The sequence below is a fragment of the Aricia agestis genome, chromosome 11 (assembly GCF_905147365.1).
Source record: "Aricia agestis chromosome 11, ilAriAges1.1, whole genome shotgun sequence".
Lineage (NCBI taxonomy): Eukaryota > Metazoa > Arthropoda > Insecta > Lepidoptera > Lycaenidae > Aricia > Aricia agestis.
Window position 1 is genome coordinate 8734052 of NC_056416.1, and position 12578 is coordinate 8746629.

A 12578-nucleotide genomic window follows, 5' to 3' on the forward strand; every position below is an offset into this window, starting at 1 on the left:
CCTTCAATAGAACTCCGCTACAACAGTCGTATTGTCCCGCTACCATTACTACTGGTACCGTTTCAAATAATATGGTGTAATTTGTTTCGTTAGATTATTATCTTTATCTATTCTATTGCATTCTGATCTATAGAGAGGAGGCCACCATGAGAAAATCTCATAGGAACTTATGGGCAACGGACGAATGATAAAATAATAATTTATATCTTGGCGCTTTACAATATGGAATATGGAGCTTAGAAATAGTTTAAATGCAGCTTAGTTATTTATTGGCACGTATGTTACTATCGAACTAATTAATTATTATTATGATAATATAAATTAGTTTGACCGAGCTTTGCTCGGTATTCGATATAACACGAATAAAATGACATTTTCTAAAAATTATTCATAGCTAGATCGATTTATCGCCCCCGAATCCCTTTATATACTAAATTTCATGAAAATCGTTGGCGCCGATTCCGAGACTCCAATTATATACAAGAATTGCTCGTTTAAAGATATAAGATAAGATATCATACCTTATAACATAATGTTAATAGAGCATACGCCATACTGTATAATTAATTAAGGGACGAAAAAAGTGTTGATATCGTTTAGTGAATTGCAAAGAAATATATCATTTAAATTTTGCAGTGTGATTGGCGGTTGGTTGGCCTGTGACATGATGGAAACAAAATGTATTTGAAGCTAAAAAACGTACTAACGCACACCCTAAATAAGGGTTGAAAGTTTGGATAATAAAGTATTTTAATAGAACTTATATTGCAATGTATTTAAACTAAGAGATTAAGCGAAAAATGCTCGGAATCTAATTAAGAAGAAAAAGTTAAAAGAAACTGTTTAGTCGATGTAGGTTTCTAGACGATAGTTGATAAAATAGCAGAGCCCAATAGTGAAGAATCTTTCCCAAGAGAGAAACTGGCATGTGAGCATTGTTTGCAGCCTACTTGTACCCAACCCGAGCCAACGAACGACGAGACACGTGAAAGTGAATGGCGCAAGCGAGCTCGTACGGATCGGACGTATTTACGCCTGATTTAAGCCGTAGCCCGTACACGTACACGCAAATCTGTTACCGATAATATTATGTTACACTAAGATTATAACACATGATTATATTGACAAAAGCTTAATTGCCTTTCGGGGCATTCGAAAGAAGGTTATCTTTTACGAGCGAGACCGCAAGTTTTTGTTACAATTATAAATGCAATTTTTAGAATACGAATGTTTTGCATTTGAAATAACTATAAAGGTGCCGGTTGGCAGCGGACGACATGAAACAACCGCAGACGACGTGTCGTCGCGACACTACTGGTTTGTAATACGTATTTCTATGAAATACCCTCCGCAGCAAGCGACACGAAGCTAGTACACTTATTCATAGAAATACATAGAGACCAGTAGCGTCGCGACGACACGTCGTCTGCTGCAACTTCATGTAGCCGGCTTCCAACTTGTACCTTTAGGCGTTTATTTTTCCATTATGTTAGAACAATTACTATTTGATGGTGATAGAAATCGGGCCCTAAGCATATTATCATTATTGTTTTGATAGTTGTAGGCCAAAACATGTTGAAGTAAAGTTTTAGTTGATTTTAAAACTTCAACGTTAGAAGTAAAATAAAACTTAAATGTTTATTTTACTCTAATAACTATATGATTTATTACGGTACTGTTTGTAATACAATGGACGTATGTATTAAAAAGCAATTAAACTTGAACACCATACAGAAAATAAAATTGTTTGTCACGACCGTTAACCATTCGATGTCAAGGTTTTTTGACTATTGAAGACAAAGTAAATAAGTTTCCGAGTATCAATCATAGCATTATGTGTCCTTACTGCATTGCATCATAGTCGATAAATACTTGGCAGAAAATCTATGTCACTTTACCTATGCGATCATCGTTAGCGCCCTTTAAACGTTAAAGTAGATATAGGCTCTACATGACACATTTTTAAGCATCCTTTTGTCATTAGTCATTACTTTTGCTTTTCTTTCAACTCACATACGGTTTTGCTCGATCGAGCAATCACGTAAAATGTAGACTGTAGAGTAAAAACCACGGCTCGGCTTTCGTCTACACATTCAGCATCGTTCGCTAGTTTTACTCTAAATCGATATATTTAATTCTCGAGTACTAATTAGCATAATGTGTTATTTAATCCGTTGAAAATCGCTATTTTCGGCCTATCCTTTGTTGTTAGTAATTCACCGTAACCTAGAAATTTGACCTTTGAAAAAGATTTAAGAGACCTTAGACCTGGATGCATCATATCTTCGCGTTCTCTAGATAATATGGGCCTTAAAATATAATGGATAACCTAGCAGATAGAGTCGGATACATAAACAAAGTGGTTTTATTACTCCTTTTTCTCTTGAGGTACGGAACTTACCCAATCATAAAGCCGGATGAAGGGACTGAAAATGTAGAGTCAACTGTCAAGTACGGAGAAGGCGAAAATTAATTATAAAGTCATATTACGGTCATTAGCCCCCGGGCACTAGACCGCGACGAACGCTTCTCAACTACTTACTTATCGCTGCAACACAATTTGACAGGTCACGGCAACCTTTATCTGCTTATATATTTACCAGCTGTCCCGGCAAGCGTTGTTTTGCCGTATAAAGTATTTGGGTTTATTAAAGTGACTAAATAAGTATGTCACCATGGCAACGTCTATCGCTATCCCGTCGGCCGTCGCAAAAACAATGGTCGCCGTCAGTATCGAGTTGTAATAATTTATTATTTATTCAACAAATGCACTCATCAATATAAAAAGTACCCAGTAGCCGATTCTCAGACCTACTGAATATGCATATAGGTAAAAATCAGTAAAGCCGTTTCGGAGGAGACAGCTGGAGTACGGTAACTAACATTGTGACCACGAGAGTTTTATATATAAGACTATTTACCTTTATTTAAGATACTTATTGCTTTGTCATTGATATTGGTATTATGAAGTCACCGAAACTGCTAGACCAATTTTAATAAAAGGCATAGATGGAATCTTTAATGATATAGGCGACTTCGTAGGTCAAATACAAAAAATAATAAGGTTTTTTAGAAATTAAAAATTGTATCTATCTACTCGTATGACATCTATATATTATATACTTTTAAACACATATTTTTTTATAAATAAAATTGGAGTGTCTGCTTGTAATATTGAAAGAACCGTTTTTTACTACATGCATATGAATGTATGTACGGTACATACACCAAACCAACGTTTTTTTTTAATTTTTGTCTGTATGTCTGTCTGTTTGTTCTGGCTAATCTCTGAAATGGCTGGAGCTATTTTGACGGGTCTTTTTTGACAGATAGCTGATGTAGTAAGGAATAACTTAGGCTACTTTTTAACCGGCTTCCAAAAAGGAGGAAGATATATTTTCCTTTTTTATATTTGTTCGTGAACAACTCCGCCATTTATGGACCGATTTTCAAAATTCTTTTGTTGTTGTATGAGATGTAGCCCAAATTTGGTAACATGCAGATCACCAAAGTGGTGATCTGATAGTGCAATCCATGAGAAATCGACGGGACTCCTTGAAATTTATATGGAATCATATAGTGATTTTATGTTTTCCTGAAGGATTTCAATCTTAAACTACCAAAAAAATAAGAATTTTCGCCGAAGTATTACTATATTAATCTTAAAGATACAATATTATGTTCCGTAAAAGCATTTTATGTCAATGTTTTAATCATCATCATTGTCATTTAGGCTGCATCATCACATTAAGACGATGTTGTATTTCTACTACTCTAGGGCCCTTAAGATTTGTGGTCATGCTAACCTGTTGCCATTAATTATGTCGAGAAAAAAAGGCCTAGGAGCGTTTGTTGTATGGGAGTCCGCCTTAAATATTTGCTAAATTTTGTTTTTAGTATTTGCGGTAACAGAAATGCATAATTTGTTAAAATATCAACTGTCTAGCTGGCGTGGTTTTTGAGATACAGCCTGGAGACCATAGATAAAGTATTTTAATAGATGTAGTCTTAGCCCGTCATCGCGTGGCCATTTTGTGCTTATTTTCATACAAGTAGTGTGCGTTTATTTTCTTGAATATTTCTATTTGTCGATTATTTCGAAGCACATTATGATACAGGAAAGAAAGCTAGTCAATTAGTTCATGATATCGATTAACTATAGTTCAAGTGATGAGAATCCGTAAACACACGTAAAGAGCTATGCAATTTTTATAGCGAAATTATTAATTGATGTGACATTTGTAGCACTAATGCCTTATATAGCACGAATAAGGGATTAATAAACTTATAAATTATCTTTTTTGCTTACAAAAATACCGATTGAAAAGCCCAAAAAAACGTTGTTCAAAACTTACGTATTTAATGTTAAATCCACGTGTTTGAGGCATTCTTTGGCCATTCTTATGGTTTATTTAGCGGAACCACAAAACTCAACAATATGTAGGATTAAATGTTCACTAAAAAACCTTTATTAACACTTTTATTACATGAAATATGCAGACCGACTCCTTTGTTATGTCCTAGTAAGTAGGACATAACATTACACGCTTTTGACGCTTATACACCTATATAAGGCTTTCTCCAGTATATATAGTACCTCAATGCTGGAGACAAACAAACAGTGAAGTCATTGTAGTAGGGTACCGTTTTTATTTTTGGGTAAGGAACCCTCATTGCGAAGTCGCGGGCAACAGCTAGTTATGATTAAACTTTTATTTAATTAAGAGTTTGATAGATAATGGTAAATGCTGCTTAATTTAAAACATAAATTTAATTAAATGTTAAGTTATTAATTTCTTTATCCGTTTTGATGTATATCGAATTTACTTAGATTTAGTTTTTTTAAATTACAAAAATATTTATCGAGACACTACTTTATTGCATAATTTTATTAAAACACCTACATGAACACTAATCAAGGAAAAAATAAAAGAGGTCTTCGAACGGTCAAAATGTTTAATTGAATTTTAAGTTTAACGATAAAGATTACAAAAAATAAACATTTGTTTAAAAAAACATAATATACTGTATTCACTGCACGTATGTTCGACTCACCTAGCTTTAACTTTACACTCAAAAATATGCATTGTATTAATTTGCACTTCATCATAGTATATCCCACAACCTGTACATTTTGTGGTACACTTTTCGGAAAAATTATCATGCCTATTAATTTTGCTTTCATGCTTTGACATAGTAATTTTCATTTATATATAGATGTGTTTTCATCAGTCAGTCAAAAGGTGTGACGACGCGAGCCCTCAATGAGCTCGGCTTTTAGCTAGTTTATTAATTTAATTCAATTAGAACAAGTAGCTTTGGCTCAACATTCTGACTTCTTTTCTTCACACCCCTATCAACATAATTCAAAAGATAAGAATTAATCTCAATAATAAAAATAGACCCAGTGTAGACAGGACACAAAATATTTGTGTACTTTAAATGATTTAAAATTATGATGTCACTTAAAATGGAAAGTTAAAGAATTAGTTGGGCATAGAACGTCATATCCTACGCATAAGGGCGCTATTGCAAAGAGCCTACTTTACAGGAGAAGGTTTTTTGTGTTTATTGAAAAATATTCTTAAACAACTTTTAGAAATTAATTATGAAATTATCACTTAACTACGTACTTAGGGGAATTTCAAATGAGACGTTTAATTTGATATTTTGGGCAACTATGAAATTTCGATCACATTTAGGAGGTATCCAGTCTTGAAGGTACAGTAGCCTAGCCTTCGATACAGTATAAAGCACATTTCTTTTCTTCCTTCTTACGGAAATGTATGGAGTCCCATCACAAAGTGTCGGGCATTTTTGACACTTGCTTTATACTACCAGACACCCTTAATTATTCCCTAAAATGCCTAAAGTACACTTTAAGGTGGTCTGGCAGTGGGAAATAATTGGCATAAGTTGTCTTGTAGTAGGGGTCAACTGTTATAAGGGTCCGGCAGTGGCGGACGAGATTCATACAGTCATCCCTAGGAAATTAGATAAAAAAAAATTACTTATATTTTATCGAAGGCACGGTAGACTTTCAGAACTTGATACCTCCTAAAGTAACCGCGACTGAAGCTTTATAGTTGCTTGCCGTTCTTACCTCTACATGAGTTACTAGCTTTTGCCTTTTGCCTCGGTCGCGTGAAATTTGAAAATCGCGTAAAACACGAATATTTTAGGGATATGATGTTTTTCCAAAACCAAAAGTAGCCTAGTATGTCACTCTTTATTATTAATTCAACTAAGTCCATGCCAAAAACCATGTCGATTGGTTGTTCGCTAGGGCGTGAAGGAAGGACAAAAACCATACTTTCCCATTTATAATATATTTTTTTTAATTATAAAATTGGGGCCGTCTATGGACTGTTCGTCCATATCCTTTTTTTGTTATTTTATTATTTAGATTTTTCGCACCAAGGATAATTGAAATAATATTATGAATTTTAATTAATTGTGGTCGATCACGCCATGGACCCTTTTTTTTACTTATATTTTTTTTATATATGTGTATACAGTGTGTAACAAAAATAAGTGATAATACTTTAGGGTGTGTACGTGTTCCTTGTAGGGAGTTCACTGTGAAAGTAGCAGCGCTGAAAGACCAAAAATTTTTTTCACTTTTGTATGTTCACAGTGAACTCTCTACAAGGAACACGTACAATGTACATACCCTAAAGTATTATCACTTATTTTTGTTACACACTGTATATACTTAATAGAATAGACTAATATATTATACATATAATAAATAAATATATATTTATTGTTTTATAAATTACATAATAATAATATTAATGTTTTGAACGGTGAGGTCCCAGTCGGTGTGATGTGGCCATGTGGCCCATTTCCAATATTAGTATAGGTTCTATAGCATTACAGCACAGGAAAACTTTCAGCTTTAATAAAATGACGAAAGTCTGGCTGTCGCTGGCTCTTAGTTCAACTGTACGATGAGTTAGAATATGACGGAGCGGTGCCTATTCTACTCCAACAATAGCTTAGCATGATAACGCCAATATTTTGTATATTTACAATCAAATGCTTTCAAAATGAGACGATACACGACATCCCTCGTGTCGCTTTTGCAAGATTGTGATGGCTGATGATACATCATCAGCACATCACAAGAGACGTACTTAAAATTTTGGGTACGTTCAGTTCCTAATAGTTCGTCCAATAAAGCATAAAATTTAATAGCGTATCGAAACATTTTTTTAATATTAATTAATAAGATGACAATTCCAATTACATAAATTATTATTATAATATTAAAATAAGTTTCAATACGAGTGTATTGAAAAAAAAACGTAATTGTAATATAATCGAGAGTGAGTGACTCTCGATACACCAAAAGCTCTGTTAAATGTTTTAATAAAAACGAAACTTCTTCTTTTTAATTTCCTTTAGGCACCGGGGACTGTTTTCGTTTTCTAAAACATAAAACTACAAGAAAAAGTTTAAATTATATTGCGGAATATTATTTTATATTTGAATATTCTTGTAGCATACAACCTTTAACAATTTTAGAAAAAGTCACAAAGCTCACTGCGCCCTTTCAACAAAATTTATAACAAAACATTATAAACTTTCAATTATATACTTTTCGATATGGTTAATAAATAAAAGGCAAATTCATGTAATAATAATTATTAAAGTTAAGTGGTTATTATTGGCACAGTCACTTTGCCAATAATAACCGCTTAACTAAAGAAAATGTAAAGGAACAAATTTCGTACATAGAAAAAGGCAACAAAAGCCATTAGGGCAAACGATTCCCTAATATTAGTACTAAGAGACGATTCCGTGGAAAAAGGCCACAGACGCAATAATGTCTTTTTTCTAGGTAATTACTTTTTAGAATGTAAAACATTTTTTGTACTCACTGTGAGTTTAACGGTTTTTCATCACAACCTGATTTATTTTTAGGCACAGCTTATTTCTGTCCTCTCCGTTTCATTGTGATTTAAAGCAACTGTCTAATTAACACAAAGTAATACAAGGAACAGTGCAATGACGCATAATGCGAGTTCGTGGAGTAATGGCAGGGTGGCGCGAACGCTTCGTCCCTGCCCCGCGCGGCCTTTCACGCACTGAAAAGTGAAAGAAAACGGTCACTGAAGCCTTTGTTGCTCTTTTCGCCGGGAAATTTAAGAGCTAACAAATATGGCATTTTCAAAAACTTAATTTACTGGTTATTAAAGTTAACTTTTAATTATTTTTTACACTGAAGGTTATAGATAATGAGCTGCTTATTTCGATTTTGCAATAAAAATAAAAAGCCATAGTGATCAGGGCACCCTTATTTGTAGGGTACGACGACTGAAGAAATTAACGAAAATGATTTTTGAAACTAAACATTACTGAAAGACAAAATATTAGTGAAAATATTCATTGAATTTCACTACCTGTATAAAAATAGCCTAGATGTTATGATTATTGAATATTGAACTTGTTGAACCGATAAACAAAATAAAATATAGTCATTAGTCATTACCTTTTGTCCTGAAGCGTGGGTACTAGGAATTAACGGTTTTCTTTTTCTTTTCAGAGACAATGTACATAGAAACCCTACCTCTTGTGGTCTGGACACTCTTAACGACCGCGACACATGTAAGTCTTTAAATCTATTTCTGTCATTTACGATTTACGCTCATTTACTTCATCCAGATAATATGTGTATTTTATTTACATAAATCTGAAATTAGTTTACTTTTGTACACCAATTAAAAATACTAAAGTTTAAATTACTTGATTGTTATAATAATACATGTCCATAGACCAAGTTACAAATTCGGGCATTCTATTAGGCAAATTTTTATTCACATAGAACTAGACAGACATCCGTACTAACATTATAAATGCGAAAGTGTGTCAGTCTGTCTGTCTGGCGGCCTGTCTGTCTGTTACCTCTTGACACATAAACCATACTGAACCGATTTTGATGAAATTGGCTACGGATATATTTTGAGTCCCGGGCAAGAAAAAATGTACAGTTCCCGCGCGATTAACAAATTTTGATAAACAACAGAGTTACGAGCGTCATCTTGTTATTCATATTTGCCGAATATCACTTGGTGTATAGCATAGACGTACCTATGCAATATCTGGGACAAACTATAGGATGATACTAATTTATTTTGTAAATGAGCTAAATCATAAATAATATTTCTATATTCTTTGATTCATTGTTATCGAAAAAATTGTTGTTACGCATTTTCATTTGTTTTAGGTAGTGTTACAATAATATTTTTAAGCGAAAGAGACATAAAAATCTATGTTCGGCTGTGCTTCTTTTTAGGTGTTATAATATAACCTGTGTTTAATTTATTTTAGGTAGCGACGCAGAACCAATATGGAATAGGTTTAGGAATAAAACGAGAAGTATTTTTCTTAAATTTAGAAGACGGCTACTTTGGCTGTCAAGTTAACGAATCGACGCAATTATTACAATTATATGAATTATCAAAATTATGCGACGGTGTGCCAGACTGTTATAAGGCATCCGACGAACTAAGAACGGAACTAAAATGTTCTGGTGAGTACTTACTTGATTAGTATTTACTATTTGATATTAAATATTATTTAAGTTACGTTTTAACTAAACGTATAGTTAGATTATTTTATTCAGCGTTTACCTAAAACAGGTTTCTATATTTTTCCATATTGTAAGTTAAAAAAAAAATGCCGTTGTCAAATATATTGATGAACAAATCTTAAAAATACTCAGTAAAGTTATTAATAAAGTAGCTATATTAAAGTTGTCGTAGGCGTAGATAGTGTTTAATAAATATTCTTTTCTTTTAGATACTTGTACCAAAGAAGATGGCGCTCAGTGTATAAATGGCGCTTGCCTAAACGGTGTCTGTTATTGTAATGATGGTTTTGGTGGCTGTAACTGCCAAGAACCTGGTAAGTTTACCCACGATTAAAATAAAAAGACCTGAATCCGCATCACATAATATATTTATATTGTTTTTTTTTTCTCTTTTAGATATAAACGAATGCAAAGATAGGCCGTGCGACGTTTTTGCTCACTGTACAAACACCGTTGGAAGTTTCCAATGCTCATGTTTTCCAGGATACGTTGGCGATGGATTTACTTGCAAAGGTAATTTGTAACCTCTGTGCCTCAATATACCTCCGAAATGTGCCTAATATTTTGTTTACTGAGTGGTATTTTATGAAACATTTTTTTTTCATATATTAGACATCAACGAGTGCGAAGATCCGGCGATTGCTTCACGTTGCGTTGAGAACGCAGAATGTTGTAATTTGCCAGCTCATTTCATCTGCAAGTGTAACCGAGGATTCGAAGGTGATGGCGAGGAGGAATGCCGAGGTAAGATTTCTGCCTGTATATCAGTTATTTACGCACACATTTAAATACGAAGGACTTATATCAGTTCTAATATTTTCAAATGATTTTAGATATAAATGAGTGCCAAAGATCTGGTGCCTGTGGGGTAAATGCGGTTTGTCATAATTATCCAGGAAATTATACGTGCGCTTGTCAAGCAGGTTACACCGGAAATCCCTTTGATGGAGTGAGTATGACTTGATTAAAGATTATTCACATGGAAAATATTTTTAACCAGAATTTTAGTTTTTGCATTGTCACTTTCATTTATAAGTGCATGAAATAATAATTTAAATATATATTTTTAGTGCGTAGACGTTAATGAATGTGCCAACGAAGGAGCTTGTGGTGTTGGAGCCATTTGCAACAACGTCGAGGGCGGCTACGAATGCAGCTGTCCGCCGGGCTCCGAAGGGGATCCTCGAATCGCCTGTCAGTCTAACGACGAATGCTCGAGAACATCTTGCGGCCGGGACGCCCATTGCGAGAATTTGCCCGGGTCTCATCGTTGCGTTTGCCCACCAGGTTTCCAAGGCGACCCCAATGTGCAATGCACTGGTAAGATTTACACCCTGCCGTCGTAGTGGGTGTGACTAACCTACGTTTTAGACTAACGCTTCTGTTTACACTTATAAAAGAGCGCTAAACATAACCGCAATATACGAGCGGTGGCTTAAAGCTTTTATTAACTACTGACGAAAAATACTATTTCAGCCTTTCGCCGAAGATTCTTAATTCATTCCATATTTCCATGAAGATTCGATAGAAGACGAGGTTTTCTTAGGCTAAATGTTGTCTCTCGAAGTCTAAATACTTCACTTCAATTTTGATTTCTGTCTTCCGCCTTTTTTCTGTGTGCCTTTTTCTTCATAGTGGCTGTTGGAGTATCTTCTGCGTACGTATTTCACAATTAATGTTTGTGTCCTGATTTAATAATAAGACTATGAGTTTTTTATACCAGACGTGGATGAATGTAAGAATGCCCAAGTATGCGGACCACATGCAGTTTGTACGAACACATTGGGTAGCTACGTTTGCACCTGTGAGCCCCAGTACACAGGAGATGCCAGTTCGTCAGCTGGCTGCTACGATATTGACGAATGTAAAACAATTGAGAAGCCTTGTGGATTGTTTGCTATATGTGAAAATGCAGAACCAGGTTACAATTGCGTATGCCCTCAAGGGTATAGAGCGAAACCCGATCCGCAAATTGCCTGTGAGCAGGTATTTATGAGTTTATTAATATTTTAATTAAAATTATATCATCAACGCTAGTACTCCAAATAATATTATATGTTTTTGACTCACAGGTGGATGTAAATATATTATGCAAATCCAATTTCGACTGCACAAACAACGCTGAATGTATAGAAAATCAATGTTTCTGTAAAGAAGGATTTGAAGCAAAAGGTTCTACGTGTATAGATGTCGATGAATGTAAAGACAAAACTAAATGTGGTGTTAATGCTATGTGCGTCAATACGCCTGGAAATTATAAATGTGAATGTGCATTGGGATACGTTGGAGCTCCACCAAAAATTGCATGTAGAGCCCCATGCGAAGATGTTAAATGTGGCGATCATTCGTTTTGTAAAGCAGACGGTAATGAAGCATATTGTGTATGCGAAGAAGGTTGGACTTTTAACCCTACTGATATATCAGCTGGATGCATTGATATTAATGAATGTGACATCTCACTCGGATCCTTTGGAGGTTGTGGTAAAAATGCCGTTTGCTCTAACACACCTGGTAGTTTTATATGCCAATGCCCAGAAGGTTTTACTGGGGATGCCAAGAAACTTTGTACTGACATAGATGAATGTCAAATTGATAGCTCATGTGGAATTGGATCGGTTTGCAGCAATCAACCGGGATCGTACTCTTGTCACTGTCCTGAAGGATTTTTGCCAGATCCCGAGCCACATATAAGATGTTCTGAAATCTTAACATGTAAAGCAAATAAAGATTGTCCTGGAAATGCTTTATGTGACTCGAATTCAAAGTGCTACTGTCCCGATCCAAATATTGGTAACGAATGCAGACGTAAGTAATTTTAATCAAAATTATTATTATTTTTGGTTTTCACGTATTTCGCCCGATAATTTAGTAAAACTGTTAATTTATAGTTACTAAAACTCTGCACATATCAGTACCGTAGTCTACATGTAATTTGTAGGTAATTACCAAATTGTTATTAAATCTATCCAGTAGAGTTTTA

General features: G+C 34.4%; 1 protein-coding gene across 1 annotated transcript in view; it reads left to right on the forward strand.

Annotated features, from left to right (window-relative positions):
- Positions 1-12578, forward strand: part of LOC121731689 — a 131241-nt gene that overhangs the window by 18368 nt on the left and 100295 nt on the right. Inside the window, exons 2-10 of the mRNA XM_042121262.1 lie at positions 8552-8613; positions 9337-9538; positions 9808-9912; positions 9995-10111; positions 10211-10342; positions 10432-10547; positions 10669-10918; positions 11322-11584; positions 11671-12403. Of these exons, the coding sequence (XP_041977196.1) occupies positions 8557-8613; positions 9337-9538; positions 9808-9912; positions 9995-10111; positions 10211-10342; positions 10432-10547; positions 10669-10918; positions 11322-11584; positions 11671-12403 (1975 nt within the window). The 5' untranslated portion in view covers positions 8552-8556. The remainder of the gene's footprint in view (positions 1-8551; positions 8614-9336; positions 9539-9807; positions 9913-9994; positions 10112-10210; positions 10343-10431; positions 10548-10668; positions 10919-11321; positions 11585-11670; positions 12404-12578) is intronic.